Source organism: Aethalodelphis obliquidens, unplaced genomic scaffold (genome assembly GCF_003676395.1).
Source record: "Aethalodelphis obliquidens isolate GAN/ISIS:26980383/991018 unplaced genomic scaffold, ASM367639v1 scaffold58, whole genome shotgun sequence".
NCBI classification, from domain to species: Eukaryota; Metazoa; Chordata; class Mammalia; order Artiodactyla; family Delphinidae; genus Aethalodelphis; species Aethalodelphis obliquidens.
Genome location: NW_020838002.1, coordinates 10,135,456 through 10,157,162, shown reverse-complemented (window position 1 = coordinate 10,157,162; position 21,707 = coordinate 10,135,456). Strand labels below are relative to the sequence as shown.

Sequence of the window (21,707 nt, the reverse complement as noted above, 5' to 3'; positions counted from 1 at the left end):
CAAATAAATAATAAATGAAGATTTTTTAAAAAAAAAATTATTTAGAAGTAAAATAGTAAAATATTAATCAGGTTATGTACAATTCCAGAAATGTAAACGGAGCACAGTAAAAACAAAACAAAACAAAACAAAACACACACACACACATAAAACCCAAGAAGGGACTTCCTTCGTGGCACAGTGGTCAAGAATCTGCCTGCCAATGCAGGGGACAATGGTTTGATCCCTGGTCCAGGAAGATCCCACATGCCACGGAGCAACTAAACCCGTGTGCCACAACTGAGCTCGCACGCCACAACTACTGAGGCCCATGCTCCACAACAAGAGAAGCCGCCGCAAGGAGAAGCCCACACACCACAACGAAGAGTAGCTCCCGCTCACTGCACTAGAGAAAGCTTGCATGCGGCAACAAAGACCCAACACAGTCTAAAATAAATAAATAATTTTTTTAAAAAAAGCCACTAATACCATTACAGCATGTAACTAAAGGACTGTTCCAACTTACCTCACACAACATTCTACTGCACGAAACCAATGAAGCATCTCATCATGTAGAGTACACAACTGAAGGCAAGACAGGAAAACTTTCTCAGCATCACTGTACCAGCCTGCATCTGAAAGAAAGCCACCTAAGGGACAAGAAAAACCAAAAACTTTAGATAATTTAATAAATCACTTGAAAGCTAAAATGACATGCTTACAATGATTATTACCTAAAATGAAAAAACCTCTGTTTAGTCTGAAACAAAGATACTAATTGTGAAATTAAAAAAAAAAAAGGAACTCAAACTAGGGAAATTAGATCAAAGTTGAGATCCTGAATAAGGAGTAAAGAGTTTTTGTTTTGTTTTGTTTTTTTACTTTCGGCTGTATTGGGTCTTCATTGCTGCGCGCGGGCTTTCTCTAGTTGCGGCGAGCAGGGGCTACTCTTCGTTGCGGTGCGCGGGCTTCTTGTTGCGGTGGCTTCTCTTGCTGTGGAGCACAGGCTCTAGGTGCGCGGGCTTCATTAGTTGTGGCACACAGGCTCAGTAGCTGTGGCGCACAGGCTTAGTTGCTCGGCGGCATGTGGGATCTTCCCCAACCAGGGATCAAACCCATGTCCCCTGCACTGGCAGGCGGATTCTTAACCAATGTGCCACCAGGGAAGTCTCAGGAGTCAAGAGTTTTAGCCTTGGGCTTCCCTGGTGGCACAGTGGTTAAGAATCCGCCTGCCAGTGCAGGGGACATGGGTTCGATCCCTGGTCTGGGAAGATCCCACATGCCTCGGAGCAACTAAGCCCGTGTGCCACAACTACTGAGCCTGCACTCTAGAGCCCGCAAGCCACAACTACTGAGCCCACTCGCCACAGCTACTAAGCCTGCGCACCTAGAGCCGGTGCTCTGAAGCAAGAGAAGCACCGCAATGAGAAGCCTGCGCACAGCAACGAAGGGTAGCCCCTGCTCGCCCCAACTGGAGAAAGCCAACACATCAATGAAGACCCAATGCAGCCAAAAATAAATAAAATAAATAAATTTTAAAAAAAAGTTTTAGCCCTCCAAATGTACTTCATCACCTAAGAGCTGACATTTTCCAGCTAATTAACCACTATATTTAGTGATTTGTCTAACATTTTAATCATGCAGGGTAAACATAACTTTCCAATCTCTCCATACCCAATCCCAAAGAGGATAAAGACATCTGAATAAACTTAATCTCCTTAGCATAACAGCACATCATAGAAGATAGACAGATAAAAGAGACAGTAGTGCTTGCTCATCTTAATTATTTTTTAGCAAAAAATTAAACTGCTGTCCTCCAACAGTCGTAATGGGGCATGTGGGCATCATTTCCTTAGGATACTGTCCATTTTTTAGAGGCTCCTGACCCGCTCCTAATAGTTTAATACATTTTTTGATAGTGTCAACTAATCTTAATAGTGTCAATAGTATCTGGGTCAAGAAAAAATGTATTTTGCTCAGACTGGTGTTTCATGTTTAATTAAAGCTATATGAAATGAAACAAATATTTAACTGGAGAGAAGTGTGCTTTAGAACACTTTTTTATCCCCCCAAATATGACATTTTAGGGTCCTCACTGAATGACTGGAATAATGAGATTATAATATTCATATGAAGCAACCTCCTACTCATTATCTCAACATATTGTGCACTGTGCTGGGTTATTAGGCTATTATCTCTCAGTTTCAAACCAACCCTTCTAGACTGTTCTATGACACTGGGCTAGGACTCTATAACCACATTTCTCCTCTGCCAGCTGGCTCCCTAGTAGTCTCTACCAAAGAAGGCACTAGAGAGAAAGACTGTAAGGCTGGAGAAGTAAGAGACACTCCCTGCTAGCTTCCAGTTTCTGCCAGCAACGCCCCTGCTAACAGCAGTGTCCCAGGGTAATGTTTCTTTACTCTGGCAGTGGCAATTCATCTCAGTAAGCCAATTCCAGCTGCAGTTTTCCAACACTTACAGAACTTGATTCACAGCACCCCATCAGAGAGACACTAGTACCAGCCAGTCAGGTGTCCCTCCTAGAGGTCGAGATTCTAGACCCACGAGCTCCCTTCGCAGAACTCTGAGGCACCTGTACCAGCCAAGCAACATCCCAGCTCTGCGAGGTACCTCCTCAAGCTTCTTTTTTTTTTTTTTTCTTTTGGCCACGCCATGCAGCCTGTGGGATCTTAGTTCCCCGACCAGGGACTGAACGCTGTGAAAATACTAAAGACCTTTAAATTATATACTTTAAATGGGTGCACTGTACGGTATGTGAATTATAACTCAATAAAGCTGTCATTTTTTAAAAGTTTCCATCATGTATACTTCTGGTATGAAGTGTTTTCACTGTTTTGGTAATTTTAGGATCAAGACTGATAATATAACTGAATCTGTTAGGACTTGGTTCTAACTCCAGGATACTTGTTCAATCTGGCTCCTTACAGTGGCCAGACTGGTACAAGTGAAGAGACAACAGAGGACCTCAGTGAACATTAGCCTTCCTGCCTTTCATCTTCCTTGATACTAAATATCTCCCACATAGATTTTTACATGACTACCTAGGACTAAGTGGATGTCAATATTAACATTCATCTAGGTCACGAACACTCTATTAAGAGACATTCTTTAGTCACAATTCTTTGTTGCAATTTATATTCCACAGGACTATCAAAGGATAAATGCTGAGGGTTGTTTTCAGAAAAGAATGTTCTTAAGTTCCTCCAAGCAAACTCTCTATGACCACTACAAAAAAAAATTTTTTTCCTAATACTGAAGGAAATGATCATGAAAACTTGGCAAAGAAAGTAAATGTGCACGTGCCAAAGAGAGAGAGAGAGAGAAAACATGCACACACACACACATTAATGTGAGAAGTTAAAAATGAAAGGTAGAGCTTCCCTGGTGGCGCAGTGGTTAAGAATCCACCTGCCAATGCACGGGACACGGGTTTGAGCCCTGGTCCGGGAAGATCCTACATGCTGCGGAGCGACTAAGCCCGTGCACTGCAACTACTGAAACCCTCGCGCCTAGAGCCTGTGCTCTGCAACGAGAGGAGCTACCACAATGAGAAGCCTGCGCACCGCAACAAAGAGTAGCCCCCCACTCCCCGCAACTAGAGAAAGCCTGCGTGCAGCAACAAAGACCCAATGCAGCCAAAAATAAATAAATAAAATAAACAAATTTATAAAATAAAAAAATGGGCAGAGGATCTGAATAGACATTTTTCCAAAAAAGACATACAGATGGCCAACAGATACATGAAAAGATGCTCCACATCACTAATCAGGGAAATGCAAATCAAAACCACAATGAGATACCACCTCACACCTGTCAGGCGGCTGTCATCACCAGAAAACAACAAATAACGAGTGTTCGCGAGGGTGTGGAGACAAGGGAACCCTCCTGCACTGCTGGTGGGGCTGTAAATTGGCACAGCCACTATGGAGAACCGTGTGGAGGTTGCTCAAAACATTTAATATAGAACTGCCACATGATCTAGCAATTTCACTTCTGGGTATTTATCCAAAAACGGCAAAAACACTAACTCATAAAAGACATATGCACCTCAGTGTTCAGTGAAGCATTATTTATAATAGCCAAGATATGTAAGCAACCTAAATGTCCATCAACAGATGAATGAACGGATAAAGAAGGCGTGAGATATATTTACACACACAACGGTGGAATATTACCCAACCACAAAAATTAAACATAAAAAAAAAAAGAAATCTTGTGACAACACAGATGGATCTAGAGGGTATAATGCTAAGTGAAATAAGTCAGACAGAGAAAGACAAATACCATATGATCTCACTTATACGTAGACTCTAAAAATCAAAACAAACAAACAAAACAAAATGAAAATAGACTCGCAGATACAGAGACCAAACAGTTGGTTGCCAGAGAAAGGAGGTGGGGTGTGGGGTGAAATAGGTGAAGGGGATTAAGAGGTCTGAGCCTCCAGTTAGAAAATAAATAAGCCATGGGAATGTAATATACAGCCTAAGGAACATGGTCAATAATATTGTAATAACTTTGTACAGGGACTATACTTGTCGTGGCAATCATTTCATAAAGTATGCAAATTCCAAATCACTATGTAGTACACCTGAAACCAACATAATACTGTATGTCAACTACATTTAAATAAAACACACACACACAAATGAGTATATGTAAAAACCAATGAAAGTTAAATAAGGTCTATAGTCTAGGTAACAGTATTAAACCAGTATCAATTTCCTGGTTTTGATATTGTCTGTAAATCTACAATCATTTCAAAATAAAAATTTTTCCACAAACAAAGTAAAAAGGTAGCAATAACTTGAATAAATAATTGCCTGAGACATACTTATCTATGTAGATTTGTAAAAGCCATACTAAAATGTCATGCAACATTAAACGATATCTTTCTACGTGTATAGCATACAAAGCCTTTTCAGAATCCTTCTCCATTCATGTTTTTAGTATTCTCATACCCATGAGGAAATGGAGATTTACCCTCATTTTAGAGAGGGGAAAACTGAGGTCCCAAAAGGATTAAGTCCCACGTCACAACACACAGTAAGCTGGTGAGAGAGGTTGGTAGCAGCTTGACATGGTAGAAACGTAAGTGGTTTGGAATCACAGCGCCACAGGATTCTAAACTTAGCTCCATTACTATGTGACTTGAGCAAGTTACTCAACTTTTCTGAGTCTGTTTCCTCATTTCTAAAACTCTATTAATACCTTCACATCAGTGGAATGTCATGAGGATTTTCTCGAAAGACAGCATTTAGATACATAGTACAGTACTCAGCACAAAGTTAATGTTCAATATATCACATCTAGTTCCTCTCATAACCTCCCACGTTGACTTTGGGAATGTCCTGTGAGAATCCTTTAATGCCAGCAGGCTTAGTTCTGAGTCATGTCACAGGACAAAACACCCCTCTGTTTTACCATTACTTACCTAAAACAAAGCCAACCTGAATGGCTTTTTCCTTTACTGCAGCATCTGATTCCGCTATGTAAGAGCACCGTCTACTGAATGAGTAGGCTAAGACTGAAGCAACTTTCACACCATGATCCATCAAAGCCTGGAAACAATGATGAAGCAAATGTCTGAAAGAGAAGGAAAAGGTCATTTTTGTTTTTATAAAGGTAACATATTTTGTCCTTTTAGAAAGTGCTAACTTTCATGCACATTGTTCCTTCCTGCCTCAGGAAATTTGCACATGCTGTTCCTTCTACCTAAAAAAGCTTTTCACCACCATCACCTAGTTCTCTCCCCTAAATCGGTTAGACTTCAGCTCAAATGTCACTTCCGCCAGGAGATCCTCCCTGTCTCCTGTCTCCCTCTCTTCACCAGCCTGATGGGGCCACGGCAGGCCTATCCCAGGATCCCCAAGGACCTTGTAGGTTATGTTAAGGCATTTACTCTTCTATCTAGAAGAGAATAGGCAGCCACCAAAGTGTTGCCAGCCAGGAAAGATAAGATCAAATATGCTGGTAGGTCTGGGGCTAGAGAATTATGAATAGCAGCAGGCAGCTGACCTGGGACACAGATGACCTTTGCCCAACAAACAGTGGCCTCATCCTACCTCCCTCCAGTTATTCCCTATGGTAGTGTTTTCCAGAATGGGGCATGACTATCACTGGGGGCTCTAGGCACAATTTTAGTGGCATATAACCAAATATTTTCCAAAGATTAACATATTTATTTCAACGGGGATTCAAAAATAAAACTTGTAATCTAAAAAGAAAAAAAAAGAAAGTGCTAACTTGCTCTTCTGAAATAACAGTACCATTATTTTCAAAGATGGAATAAGATAAAAATCAACTGTTTGTCTTATGAATTATGAGGTCATAATAATTCACAATTTAGCCTAGTATCTTTTACTCAGTGGATCACTGAGTGATTCTGTATATGTAAACTGATGACAGTGAAGGATGAAAACAACTTCTAACATCAATTTTAAAAACCAAATTGTCTTGTAATTCAACAATGACCCAATTATAAAATGGGCAATAGACTTGAACAGAGATTCCTCCAAAGAAAATATACAAAGGCCAATAAGCACAAGAAAAGATGCTCAATATCATTAGTGATTAGGGAAATGCAAATCAAACTCACAATGCGATACGACTTCACACTATCTAGGATGGCTATAATACTACTTTTTAAAAAACAGTTGATGGCAAGGATATGGAAAAACTGGAACCCTCATACGTTGGTAATAGGGACATATTGGGTTGGCCAAAGGTTCATTTGGTTTTTTCCGAAAGATGGCTCTAGCAGCACTTAGTTGTCTTTAGCTTCATTGAAAACAATTTTGTTAGACTGTATGTGACAGCTGTCATATCAGCGTGCACTTAAAAAAATACTTATCAAAATTGGTGAATTTTTGTGTAGCCATTTTAATATTTAAGATGGAAGAGAAAAAGCAACATTTTCAGCATATTATGCTTTATTATTTCAAGAAAAGTAAAAACGCAACTGAAACACAAAAAAATATTTGTGCAGTATATGGAAAAGGTGCTGTGACTGATTGAACATGTCAAAAGTGGTTTGCGAAGTTTCGTGCTGGAGATTTCTCACTGGATGATGTTCCACTGTTAGGTAGACCAGTTGAAGCTGAAAGCAATCAAATCGAGACATTGACTGAGAACAATCAACGTTATATGGTGCAGGAGATAGCTAACATACTCAAAACATCCAAATCAAGGGTTGAAAATCATTTGCACCAGCTTGGTTATGTTATGTTCATTGCTTTGATGTTTGGGTTCCACATCAGTTAAGAAAAAAAACCTTCTTGACTGTATTTCTGCATGGATTCTCTACTTAAATGTAATGAAAACGTTCCATTTTTAAAACAAATTGTGACGGGTGATGAAATGTGGATACTGTACAATAACGTGGAATGGAACAGATCACGGGGCAAGCAAAATGAACCACCACCAACCAAACCAAAGCCCGGTCTTCACCCAAGGAAGGTGATATTGTGTATATGGTGGGATTGAAAGCGAGTCCTCTATTATGAGCTCCTTCCGGAAAACTAAACAATTAATTCCAACAAGTACTGCTCCCAGTTAGAACAACTGAAAGCAGCACTCAATGAAAAGCGTCCAGAACTAGTCAACAGAAAACACGTAATCTTCTATCAGGATAATGCAAGACCGCATGTTTCTTTGATGACTAGGCAAAAACTGTTACAGCTTGGCTGGGAAGTTCTGATTCGTCCGCTGTATTCACCAGACATTGCACCTTCTGATTTCCATTTATTTCAGTCTTTACAAAATTCTCTTAATGGAAAAACTTTCAATTCCCTGGGAGACAGTAAAAGGCACCTGGAACAGTTCTTTGCTCAAAAAGATAAAAAGTTTTGAGAATATGGAATTATAAAGTTGCCTGAAAAATGGCAGAAGATAGTGGAACAAAATGGTGAATATGTTGTTTAATAAAGTTTTTGGTGAAAATGAAAAATGTGTCTTTTACCTTTACTTAAAAACCAAAGGCACTTTTTTGGTCAACCCAATAAAACGGTGCAGCTGCTGTGGGAAACAATTTAGGAGTTACTCAGAAAGTTAAACGTAGGTTTACCCTCGTTATATATACATACAAGAGAACTGAAAACATACATCCACACAGAATCTTGTCCATGAGCATTCATAGCAGCATTATTCATAATGGCCAAAAGGTAGAAACAACCCAAATGTCCATCAACAGATGACTAGATAACCAAAACATAGTACATCCACACAATGGAAAACTGATACAAACAACAGCCATGAATGAACCTTGAAAACATTATAGGTAGAATCCAGTCACAAAAGACCACATACTGTATAGTTCCATTTATATGAAATGTCTAGAGCAGATAAACTCAGAAACAGAGAGTAGATTAATGGTAGGCTAGAGACCAGGGGTAAGGGGAAATAGGGAGTGACTGTTAATGGGTACAGGGTTTCTTTTGGGGATGATGAAAGTATTCTAGAATTAGATAGTGGTGATAGTTGCAAACATTTGTGAATATACTAAAAACTAATGAATTGTACAGTTTAAAATGATGAATTTATGGTATGTGAATTATCTCAATAAAAAAACTGCTTTAAACAAAATTGTAAATAACCAAGTCACTGCTTTGCATAAAGGGGGAAGAAAAGTCAAACTACATGCGTTTAGTTTCACAAATATATTAAACACTTACCAAGGGATCTGGACTTGGTAAAAAGATAACCTGAGAGATGAAAGAGAGGTAGTCCACTAAATCTTTATAATGGCCATCTTTAGAACTGCACAGAGAAATTCAAATCCTAGAAAGCTAACCTTTTCCAAGAGTAAAGAATTTTTTTTAAAGTTTTTCTATGGCCTTCTTGTCCCAAAATGAAACTCTCATCCATTATTTTTTAACAGATTAATTTTTAATTAGTCAACTAACCAAGAAATTTCTCTTAGGCTTAGTACACAGGTCACATCCAAAGGTATCCCTAAACAATGAAATCATGTTAATTTGTTAACATGTTACTTGTTGATTATTTTATCTTCTCTTTCTAAAATACAAACTCCATGAGGAAGAGACCTTGTAAAACTTATTCACTGCTGTAACCCCGGCATCTAGAATAGTACTTGACATATACTACGCATTCTAACAAGTATTTACTTAACTTGGCAACATTCATATTAGAGATTAACAATATTCTGTAAAACTATATTCTTATTTTCCCAGAAATGTAGGTTAGGAAAAAGAAATGGCATTTCAAGCAAATTTAGGGAAGAATGCTAAAGAGAACAGCGAGGACAATCAAAGGCCATGTCACCTACATCCACATATAACTCCTACTACATAATAGCCAGAACGGGGTAGATGAATTCAGTCTTTCTTGAACACAAAAAGCAAGGGTGGTACTGATGGTTTCAAAACAGTACGAATGTACTTACTGCTACTGAACTGTACGCTTAAGATATGGTCACAGTGGTAAAATTCAGATATGTATAGTTTACCACAATTGTTACAAAATGAGTTTACCTTTTATCCAAAGCTCTCAATACTTTAGCAAAAACTTCCAATTCACAAAATTCACTGCCCAGTTGACATAAGCGTCCCTGTTGGTACAGCTGAAATTAAAAACAAACAAAAAAACATAACGTTTAAAATTTTTAAGTTAATTTCAATTTCTACTTTACTTATGAATATAATTTGATGCAGTTAATATTTGATGAATTTATGACTATTACTCAAAGTTAAGATTACACAGTAATATCAGGGAAGATGCTTATGCTAAAAGAAATGTAACGCTAACTTAACAAATCTCTATAATTCATAGAGAACACTTTAATAGTTGTACATAATATTTAGAAATTAATATTTGTATAACAGTATATGGTACATGCTAAGTACTAAAAAGTGCTATATAATTACTTTATTTATTAAACACTAAAAACAGTTATACTCAGGACTTCCCTGGTGGAACAGGGGTTAAGAATCCTCCTGCCAATGCAAAGGACACGGTTCGATCCCTAGTCTGGGAATATCTCACATGCTGCGGAGCAACTAAGCCCGTGCGCCACAACTACTGAGCCCGCGTGCCACAACTACTAAAGTAAGAGTGCCTAGAGCCCATGCTCCACGACAAAGAGAAGCCACCGCAATGAGAAGCCCATGCACCGCAACGAAGAATAGCCGCAGCTCGCCGCAACTAGAAAAAGCCCACGCACAGCAACGAAGACCCAATGCAGCCAAAAAATAAAAAAATAAATTGATTAAAAAAGAACAATTATATTCAAAAAACTAAACTTTTTTTTTAAAAAATTATTTATTTTTGGCTGTGCTGGGTCTTCGTTTCTGTGCGAGGGCTTTCTCTAGTTGTGGCAAGCGGGGGCCACTCTTCATCGCGGTGTGCGGGCCTCTCACTGTCGCGGCCTCTCTTGTTGCGGAGCACAGGCCCCAGATGCGCAGGCTCAGTAGCTGTGACTCGTGGGCCTAGTTGCTCCTCCCAGACCAGACCAGGGCTCGAACCCGTGTTCCCTGCATTGGCAGGCAGACTCTCAACCAGTGCGCCACCAGGGAAGTCTGAAAGTTTTTTTTTTAAACTTCTTTTTTTCTTAAACAAAACTGGGTAGAGTAAAATTATCAAAATGATAGCAAAGATAATATCCAGAAGCCAGAACTGGTCACTATGCCCCACTAAGGGCTCTTCAGACCACAAAAACCTCAGTTCAGTTCCAGGCATGAAACTTCACAAGCAGACTAACAGTAAATTATATCTAAAGTAATCCAGCATGGCAGGATTTCTGATCATGTCACAATCATTTACTCCTTTTGCCTGACTTTTTTTTTTCTTTAACATCTTTATTGGAGTGTAATTGCTTCACAATGTCCTGTTAGTTTCTGCTGTGTAACAAAAGTGAATCAGCTATATGTATACATATATCACCATATCCCCTCCCTCTTGCATCTCCTTCCCACGCTCCCTGTCTCACCCCTCTAGGTGGTCACAAAGCACCGAGCTGATCTCCCTGTGCGATGCAGCTGCTTCCCACTAGCTATCTATTTCACATTTGGTAGTGTATATATGTCAATGCTACTCTCTCACTTCGTCCCAGGTTACCCGCCCCCCTCCCCATGTCCTCAACTCCATTGGTTATGTCTGCATCTTTATTCCTGTCCTGCCCCTAGGTTCATCAGAACCTTTTTTTTTTTTAGATTCCATATATACATGTTAGCATATGGTATTTGTTTTTCTCTTTTTGAATTACTTCACTCCGTATGACAGACTCTAAGTCCTTCCAACTCACTACAACTAGTTCAATTTCGTTTCTTTTTATGGCTGAGTAATATTCCATTGTATATATGTGCCACATCTTCTTTATCCATTCATCTGTTGATGGACACTTAGGTTGCTTCCATGTCCCGGCTATTGTAAATAGTGCTGCAATGAACACTGTGGTACATGTCTCTTTTTGAATTATGGTTTTCTCAGGGTACATGCCCAGTAGTGGGATTGCTGGGTCATACGGTAGTTCTACTTTTAGTTTTTTAAAGAACCTTCATACTGTTCTCCGTGACTGTATCAATTTACATTCCCACCAACAGTGCAAGAGGGCTCCCTTTTCTCCACACCCTCGCCAGCATTTATTGTTTGTAGATCTTTTCATGATGGCCATTCTGACCCCTATGAGGTGATACCTCACTGTAGTTTTGATTTGCATTTCTCTAATGATTAGTGATGTTGAGCCTCTTTTCATGTGTTTGTTGGCAATCTGTATATCTTCTATGCAGAAATGTCTACTTAGGTCTTTTGCCCATTTCTGGATTGGGTTGTTTGTTTTTTTGATATTGAGCTGCTTGTACATTTTAGAGATTAATCCTTTGTCAGTTGCTTTGTTTGCAAATATTTTCTCCCATTGTGAGGGTTGTCTTTTTGTCTTGTTTATGGTTTCCTTTGCTGTGCAAAAGCTTTTAAGTTTCATTAGGTCCCATTTGTTTATTGTTTTTATTTCCATTACTCTAGGAGGTGGGTCAAAAAGGATCTTACTGTGATTTATGTCATAGAGTGTTCTGCCTATGTTTTCCTCTAAGAGTTTGATGGTGTCTAGCCCTACATTTAGGTCTTTAATCCATTTTGAGTTTATTTCTGTGTATGGTGTTAGGAAGTGTTCTAATTTCATTCTTTTACATGTAACTGTCCAGTTTTCCCAGCACCACTTATTGAAGAGGCTGTCTTTTCTCCATTGTATGTTCTTGCCTCCTTTATCAACGATAAGACCCATATGTGCATGGATTTATCTCTGGGCTTTCTATCCTGTTCATTGATCTGTATTTCTGTTTTGTTGCAGTACCATACTGTCTTGATTACTGTAGGTTTGTAGTATAGTCTGAAGTCCGGGAGCCTGATTCCTCCAGCTCCGTTTTTTTCCCCTCAAGATTGCTTTGGCTAATCGGGCTGTTTTGTGTTGCCATACAAATTGTGAAGTTTTTTGTTCTAGTTCTGTGAAAAATGCCATTGGTAGTTTGATAGGGATTGCATTGAATCTGTAGATCACTTTGGGTAGTATAGTCATTTTCACAATGCTGATTCTTCCAATCCAAGAACATGGTATATCTCTCTATCTGTCTGTATTGTCTTTAATTTCTTTTATCAGTGTCTTGTAGTTTTCTGCATACAGGTCTTTTGTCTCCTTAGGTAGGTTTATTCCTAGATATTTTATTCTTTTTGTTGTAATGGTAAATGGGAGTGTTTCCCTAATTTCTTGCAGATTTTTCATCGTTAGTGTATAGGAATGCAAGAGATGTGTGCAATAATTTTGTATCCTGCTACTTTACCAAATTCGTTGATTAGCTCTAGTAGTGTTCTGGTAGCATCTTTAGGATTCTCTATGTATAATATCATGTCATCTGCAAACAGTGACAGTTTTACTTCTTCTTTTCCAATTTGGATTCCTTTTATTTCTTTTTCTTCTCTGATTGCTGTGGCTAAAACTTCCAAAACCATGTTGAATAACAGTGGTGAGAGTGGACATCCTTGTCTTGCTCCTGATCTTAGAGGAAATGGTTTCAGTTTATCACCACTGAGAACGATGTTGGCTGTGGGTTTGTCATATATGGCCTTTATTATGTTGAGGTAGGTTCCCTCTATGCCCACTTTCTGGAGAGTTTTTATCATAAATGGGTGCTGAATTCTGTCAAAAGCTTTTTCTGCTTCTATTGAGATTATCATATGATTTTTATCCTTCAGTTTGTTAATATGGTGTATCACATTGATTGATTTGGTATATTGAAGAATCCTTGCATTCCTGGGATAAACCCCACTTGATCATGGTGTATGATCCTTTTAATGTGCGGTTGGATTCTGTTGGCTAGTATTTTGTTGAGGATTTTTGCATCTATATTCATCAGTGATATTGGCCTGTAGTTTTCTTTTTTTGTGACATCTTTGTCTGGTTTTGGTATCAGGGTGATGGTGGCCTCATAGAATGAGTTTGGGAATGTTCCCCCCTCTGCTATATTTTGGAAGTGTTTGAAAAGGATAGGTGTTAGCTCTTCTCTAAGTGTTTGATAGCATTCACCTGTGAAGCCACCTGGTCCTGGGCTTTTGTTTGTTGGAAGATTTTTAATCACAGTCTCAATTTCAGTGCTTGTGATTGGTCTGTTTTTATTTTCTGTTTGTTCCTGGTTCAGTCTCGGAAGATTGTGGTTTTCTAAGAATTTGTCCATTTCTTCCAGGTTGTCCATTTTATTCGCATAGAGTTGCTTGTAGTAATCTCTCATGATCCTTTGTATTTCTGCAGTGTCAGTTGTTACTTCTTTTTCATTTCTAATTCTATTGATTTGAGTCTTCTCCCTTTTTTTCTTAATGAGCCTGGCTAATAGTTTATCGATTTTGTTTATCTTCTCAAAGAACCAGCTTTTAGTTTTATTGATCTTTGCTACTGTTTCCTTCATTTGTTTTTCATTTATTTCTGATCTGATCTTTATGATTTCTTTCCTTCTGCTAACTTTGGGGGTTTTTTGTTCTTCTTTCTCTAGTTGCTTTAGGTGCAAGGTTAGGTTGTTTATTTGGGATGTTTCTTGTTTCTTGAGGTAGGATTGTATTGCTATACACTTCCCTCTTAGAACTGCTTTTGCTGCATCCCATAGGTTTTGGGTCATCATGTGTTTATTGTCATCTGTTTCTCGGTATTTTTTAATTTCCTCAGTGATGTCTTGGTTATTTAGTAGTATATTGTTTAGCCTCCATGTGTTTGTATTTTTTACAGCTTTTCTTCCCTGTAATTGATATCTAGTCTCACAGCGTTGTGGTCAGAAAAGATAACTTGATATGATTTCAATTTTCTTAAAATTACCAAGGCTTGATTTGTGACCCATGATATGATCTATCCTGGAGAATGTTCCATGAGCACTTGAGAAGAAAGTGTATTCTGTTGTGTTTGGATGGTATGTCCTCTAAATATCAATTAAGTCCATCTTGTCTAATGTGTCATTTAAAGCTTGTGTCTCCTTATTTATTTTCATTGTGGATGATCTGTCCATTGGTGAGAGTGGAGTGTTAAAGTCCCCTATTATTATTGTGTTACTGTTGATTTCCCTTTTTATGGATGTTAGCATTTGCCTTATGTACTGAGGTCTTCCTATGTTAGGTGTGTAATATTTACAATTGTTATATCTTCTTCTTGGATTGATCCCTTGATCATTAATGTAGATTCCTTCCTTATCTCTTGTAACATTCTTTATTTTAAAGTCTATTGTATCTGATATGAGAATTGCTACTCCAGCTTTCTTTTGATTTCCATTTGCATGGAATATCTTTTTCCATCCCCTCACTTTCAGTCTATATGTGTCCCAAGGTCTGAAGTGGGTCTCTTGTAGACAGCATATGTACGGGTCTTGTTTTTGTATCCATTTAGCTAGTCTATGTCCTTCGGTTGGAGCATTTAATCCATTTACATTTAAGGTAATTATCAATATGTATGTTCCTATAACCATTTTCTTAATTGTTTTAGGTTTGTTATTGTAGGTCTTTTCCTTCTCTTGTGTTTCCTGCCTAGAGAAGTTCCTTTAGCATTTATTGTTAAGCTTGTTTGGTGGTGTTGAATTCTCTTAACTTTTGCTTGTCTGTAAAGGTTTTAATTTCTCCGTCAAATCTGAATGAGGTCCTTGCTGGGTAGAGTAATCTTGGTTGTAGGTTTTTCCCTTTTTTTTTTTTTTTTTGATATTTCCTTATTTATTTTTGGCCATGTTTGGGTCTTCACGGTTTTTGTATGTTTTAAATAAATTTATATATTTGCTTATTTATTTTTGGCTGTGTTGGGTCTTCGTTGCTGCGCAAGGGGGCTACTCTTCTTTGCAGTGCATGGGCTTTTCATTGCAGTGGCTTCTCTTGTTGCAGAGCACAGGCTCTAGGCCCACAGGCTACAGCAGTTGTCGCACGTGGGCTCAGTAGTTGTGGCTCACAGGCTCTAGAGCACAGGCTCAGTAGTTGTGGTTCACAGGCTTAGTTGCTCCATGGCATGTGGGATCTTCCTGGACCAGGGCTCAAACCCGTGTCCCCTGCATTGGCAGGCGGATTCTCAACCACTGCGCCACCAGGGAAGCCCCTGGGTCTTCATTGTTGTGCACAGGCTTTCTTTAGTTGTGGCGAGCAGGGGCTATTCTTCGTTGCGGTGCATAGGCTTCTCATTGCAGTGGCTTCTCTTGTTGCGGAGCACGGACTCTAGGCATGTGGGCTTCAGTAGTTGTGGCATGCAGGCTCAGTAGTTGTGGCTCGCAGGCTCAGTAGTTGTGGCTCGCAGGCTCTAGAGCACAGGCTGAGTAGTTTTGGCACAAGGCTTACCTGCTCTGTGGCATGTGGGATCTTCCGGGACCAGGGATTGAATCTGTGTCCACTACACTGGTAGGCAGATTCGTTACCACTGTGCCACCAGGGAAGCCCCATTTCATCACTTTAAATATGTCCTGCCACTCCCTTCTGGCTTGCAGAGTTTTTGCTGAAAGATCAGCTGTTAACCTTATGGGGACTCCCTTGTATGTTATTTGTTGCTTTTCCCTTGCTGCTTTTAATATTTTTTTCTTTGTATTTAATTTTTGATAGTTTGATTAATATGTGTCTTGGCATGTTTCTCCTTGGATTTATCCTGTATGGGACTCTCTGCACTTCCTGGACTTGATTATTTCCTTTCCCTTGTTAGGGAAGTTTTCGACTATAATCTCTTCAAATATTTTCTCAGACCCTTTCTTCTTCTCTTCTTCTTCTGAGACACCTATAATTCGAATGTTGGTGCATTTAATGTTGTCCCAGAGGTCTCTGAGACTGTCCTCAATTCTTTTCATTCTTTTTTCTTTATTCTGCTCTGTGGTAGTTAGTTCTACTATTTTATCTTCCAGGTCACTTATCCGTTCTTCTGCCTCAGTTATTCTGCTATTGACTCCTTCTAGAGTATTTTTAATTTATTTATTGTGCTGTTCATCACTGTTTGTTCTTTAGTTCTTCTAAGTCCTTGTTAAACGTTTCTTGTATTTTCTCTATTCTATTTCCAAGATTTTAGATCATCTTTACTCTCATTACTCTGAATTCTTTTTCAGGTAGACTGCCTATTTCTTCTTCATTTGGTCTGGGGGGTTTTTACCTTTCTCCTTCATCTGCTGCATATGTCTCTGTGTTCTCATTTTGTTTAACTTACTTTGTTTGGGGTCTCCTTTTCATGGGCTGTAGGTCTGTAATTCCTGTTGTTTTTGATGTCTGCCCCCAGTGGGTGAGATTGGTTCAGTGGCTTGTGTAGGCTTTCTGGTGGAGGGGACTGGTGCCTGTGTTCTGGTGGGCAGGGCCGCGTCTGGCCGTGTGTTTTGGGGTGTCTGTAACTTAGTATGATTTTAGGCAGCCTCTCTGCTAATGGGTGGGGTTGTGTTCCTGTTTGTTTGGCATGGGGTGTCCAGCACTGGAGCTTGCTGGCTGTTGGGTCGACCTGGGTCTTAGTGTTGAGATGGAGATCTCTGGGAGAGCTCTCGCCGATTGCTATTACATGGGGCGGGGAGGTCTCTGGTGGTCCAATGTTCTGAACTCGGCTCTCCCACCTTGGAGGTGCAGGCCTGACACCAGGCCGGAGCACCAAGACCCTGTCAGCCACACTGCAAGGTACGTGGGGATTTTCTTGCCTTTGGGGACGTCTGAGGTCTTCTGCCAGTGTTCAGTATGTGTTCTGTAGTTGGTCCGCCTGTAGATGTATTTTTGATGTATTTGTGGGGAGGAAGGTGATCTCTACATCCCACTCCTCTGCCATCTTGAAGGTCCCCCTGAAATAGGAGACTCCACTGAAGACACCAACCTCCGCAAGAGCTAGAGGTGCAGAGGCATTTTTTTCAGAGGATTTGCAGAGCTTGCTTTTTTTTTTTTCTTCTCCTTTGTGCTTTGTCTAGTTTCACTTGTTCACAGGGTGCTTCATGCAGAGGCCTCACACCCGGCACTTTGGATCAGAGTGCCTAGTGAGAAATGGCTGCGCTGACACCTCAGCTCAGCGGGCCGGGCCGTGTGCAGAAGCACTGTCCCTGACACTGCAACTCAAGATCTGTCTGATTTTTTAAAACTTCCATTTAAAATAGTATTTTAATAAATGTGTTAAATGTTTATCCCAAAAAATACATGTACACAGTTAAAAAAAAAATACTACTGCCCCTCTTTCCCCTGCCTCAACTTCACCAAATGTTACTGAATTTATATAGCTATATAAATACAGTGCCTTAGAAGGCAGGAATTTTATTATATCAACTCATTTTACATTAGTAAGCACTTAACACTTAGTTCATTTGACAAAAACATGGGTTTCAGAAAGAGGACATGATCCTGAATTCATCTGCCAAATGGGCCAGTTAACTTTGCACAGGGAAAACATACTACAAACTCATTTAGCAAACTCTTGGGCATAAATCACTATTCATAATGGAGGCCAGGTCAGATTAGGTAGATACAGGAATACAAATCAATAATGACTGCTGGAAGGGAGAGGGGACAGGGAGTGCCACGTGCTCAGGAAGGGGAGGCAGAAATGTTATCTTCAAACAGTGATTGGATATTCATCTTAACCATAAACTTTCATAAGGAAAGATTTGCTATTTTTGGAGATGATTATGTTTTCTGAGGTTAGAAAAACAGGGACTTCCCTGGCAGTCCAGTAGCTGGGACTCCACGCTCCCACGGCAGGGGGCACAGGTTCAATCCCTGGTCAGGGAACTAGGATTCCGCAAGCCACACAGTGTGGCCAAAAAAAAAAAAAAAAAAGCTTCTGGGAATTTATATGATAAAATTCCCTTCCATCACATATACCTTCACAGTTAACCAATGAAGAATAACTCAGGGATAATAAAGCTGAGAATTTATAATCACATCCTATTTGGGGGCTTAACAATGTGATACATTTCTGATTTGAGGGAGAAAAACAAATGCACTTATCAAAATATATACACACATACTCCAAAAACAGTACAGGACCAAAAAACCTTAGTTTCGTATCAAAGTAACTCATCATTAGCAAACTTAAGGCTTAGAATTTCTTTTGTAAGATAGAAGAAATGGAAAGTTGTACAACTTTTTTTGCCTACACTTACTAGTCAAATAAAGACAATTAAACTAAACTTTATATGTTCTACAACTCATAGTATCCCTTTAATACTGAAAATTTCCTAACAAATGGATTTGAAACTAAAATTTAGGAAAGTAGTAACCTTAGTTACAATTTTAAGTATAAGTATGCCTATTAACAAACACAAGCTTTTTTTTTCCCTCTCAGCTGTTTAATTTTTCTAGCTAAAAAGGGGTCCGCATTTAAATTCTGGGGAGACAGTAGTGACTTAACTGTTTCAAATCATCCTTTCCTGTACAGCAACTATAATTCAAAAAAAGAAAATCCTTACTAGGCTTATCCCCCAAAATGAAAATTTCTACATTTTATGAATGGGATTTTTGAATACCAATCCAGAAGAAAAAGAGCATTAAATCCTTACAGAGATCTTATATGTATGTGCCAGGCACTGTTCTAAGTGCTTTTCATAAGCAACTCACTCTGTCCTTCCACAGATGAGGAAACTGAGGCATATAAAGTTAAATAACCTGGTCTAAATCACATAATTAAGAAGTGGCAAGGCATTTGCAGCAACATGGATGCAACTAGAGATTATCATACTAAGTGAAGGAAGTCAGAAAGAGAAAGACAAATACCATATGGTATCACTTATAGGTGGAATCTAAAATATGGCACAAATGAACCTATATACAAAACAGAAACAGATTCATAGATATAGAGAACAGACTTGTGGTTGCCAAGGAGGACGGGGGAAGGAGAGGGATGGACTGGGAGTTTGTGTTTGGTAGAGGCAAACTATTACATAGAGAATGGATAAACAACAAGGTCCTACTGTATAGCACAAGGAATGATATTCAATATCCTGTAATAAATCATAATGGAAAAGAATATTAAAAAAGAATGTCTCTATGTGTATAACTGAGTCACTTTACTGTACAGCAGAGATTGGCACAACATTGTACATCAACTATACTTCAATTAAAAAAAAAAAAGGGCTTCCCTGGTGGCACAGTGGTTGAGAGTCCACCTGCCGATGCAGGGGACACGGGTTCGTGCCCTGGCCCGGGAGGATTCCACATGCCGCGGAGCAGCTAGGCCTGTGAGCCATGGCCGCTGAGCCTGCGCGTCCAGAGCCTGTGCTCCGCAATGGGAGAGGCCACAACAGTGAGAGGCCCACGTACCCTCAAAAAAAAAAAAAGTGGCAAGGCAACAATCTGGCTCCAAGCAGTCTATCCTTACATCCATGTTCCTAATAACTTACAGTACAATGCTTTTAGATGGTTTTATATCAGGAAGTAAGAAAGAGTATAAAATGGGCAATTGAAAACATTTTTATAGAAATAATAGAAGAGGGACTTCCCTGGCAGTCCAGTGGTTAAGACTCCATGCTCCAATGCAGGGGGCAGAGGTTGGATCCCTGGTCAGGGAACTAAGATCCCTCATGCCACACAGCACAGGCAAAAAAAAAAAAAAAAAAAGAAGAAATAATAGAAGATTAATCCCTTCATAGAGTCACACATCTTATGGAGTAGAGCTTAGAAGAAAGAAAACTGAGGCTCTAGGTTCTTTGGTAATGATTCTTATACCAAATTTTTAAAATTTGACTTATTTTAGTTCATTATTACATGTGTTTTAATATTAAATTCTGAGCAGGAAAAGAGATTCAGATGTAGAGAATGGGCTTGTGGACCCGGGTGGGGCGGGAAGGGGAGGGTGGGACAAACAGAGAGTAGCACCAACATATATTCACTACAATCTGTAAAATAGATAGCCAGTAGGAAGCTACTGTACGGCACAGGGAGCTCAGCTCGGTGCTCTGTGATGACCTAAGGGGTGGGACAGGGTGGGGGGCATTGGGGTGGGAGGGAGGTTCATGAGGGAGGGGATATATATATACATATAGCTGATTCACATTATTGTACAGCAAAAACTAACACAACATTGTAAAGCAATTATGCTCCAATACAAAAAATTTTTTTAATAAATAAATTTTGCACCCACTGGGTAATGAGGTTATTAAAGGACTAGCAACTTCTTTTAGCTACTGGTACCTTAAGGAAAATAAGAAAAAACAAGTTTATTTTATAAGTAGGTAAATTATCTCCCAAAAGATATGAAACAGACAATAAAAATATTATGTAAAAACATAAACAATACTGTACAGGTATGTAGACTAATCAATGGAACAAAACGCAAAGTTCAAAAGCAGATTTTAGTATACATAAAAAAATTAACATATGATAAAGGAAGCATTTTAAAAATCACTGAAAGAAACAAAAAATTAGTTAATAAAGAGTGCATAAAAATGGGAAAACAAAGTAAGGTACCTCCTGATAAAATAGAACAAAAATAAATTCCAGATTTATCGAAGTTTTAAATATTAAACAATTAAATCATAGCAGTGTTAAAAGCTACCTGGTAACACTGCCTTTCTAAGCATTATATACCACAGGCAAAAATCATAAAGGAAGAGATATGTGACGTAATAAACACCAAAAATGTCCATGAATATAAAATACTGTAAATAGGGCTTCCCTGGTGGTGCAGTGGTTAACAATCTGTCTGCCAATGCAAGGGACACGGGTTCGAGCCCTGGCCTGGGAAGATCCCACATGCCGCGGAGCAAGTAAGCCCATGTGCCACAACTACTGAGCCTGCACTTGGAGCCTGCAAGCCACAACTACTGAGCCCACATGCCACAACTACTGAAGCCTGTGTGCCTAGAGCCTGTGCTCTGCAACAAGAGAAGCCACTGCAATGAGAAGCCTGTGCACCGCAACAAAGAGTAACCCCTGCTCACCACAACTAGAGAAAGACTGCGCGCAGCAATGAAGACCCAACACAACCAAAAATAAAAGAAACAAATAAATAAATTTTTTAAATAAATAAATAATAAAAGAAAATACTGTAAATAAAAATTAAACATACAATAAAAGTAAGTAAAATATTAGTAACACATTTGTGCAAGTTTTAATATCTTTAATACATAAATGGGTGAAACTCCTGGTGATATTTTAGAAGCAAGGGCTTTCAGAGACTAAAGAAAAATTTTCTTTCTTTAAAAAATATTTATTTGGGGCTTCCCTGGTGGCGCAGTGGTTGAGAATCCGCCTGCCAATGCAGGGGATACGGGTTCGAGCCCTGGTCTGGGAAGATCCCACATGCCGCAGAG

General features: G+C 39.2%; 1 protein-coding gene across 1 annotated transcript in view; it reads right to left on the bottom strand.

Annotated features, from left to right (window-relative positions):
- APPBP2 (amyloid beta precursor protein binding protein 2) overlaps window positions 1–21,707 on the bottom strand; it is a 72,934-nt gene that overhangs the window by 33,474 nt on the left and 17,753 nt on the right. Inside the window, exons 2-4 of the mRNA XM_027087305.1 lie at window positions 9,492–9,580; window positions 5,435–5,586; window positions 506–629 (exon numbers count right to left, since the gene is read on the bottom strand). Of these exons, the coding sequence (XP_026943106.1) occupies window positions 506–629; window positions 5,435–5,586; window positions 9,492–9,580 (365 nt within the window). The remainder of the gene's footprint in view (window positions 1–505; window positions 630–5,434; window positions 5,587–9,491; window positions 9,581–21,707) is intronic.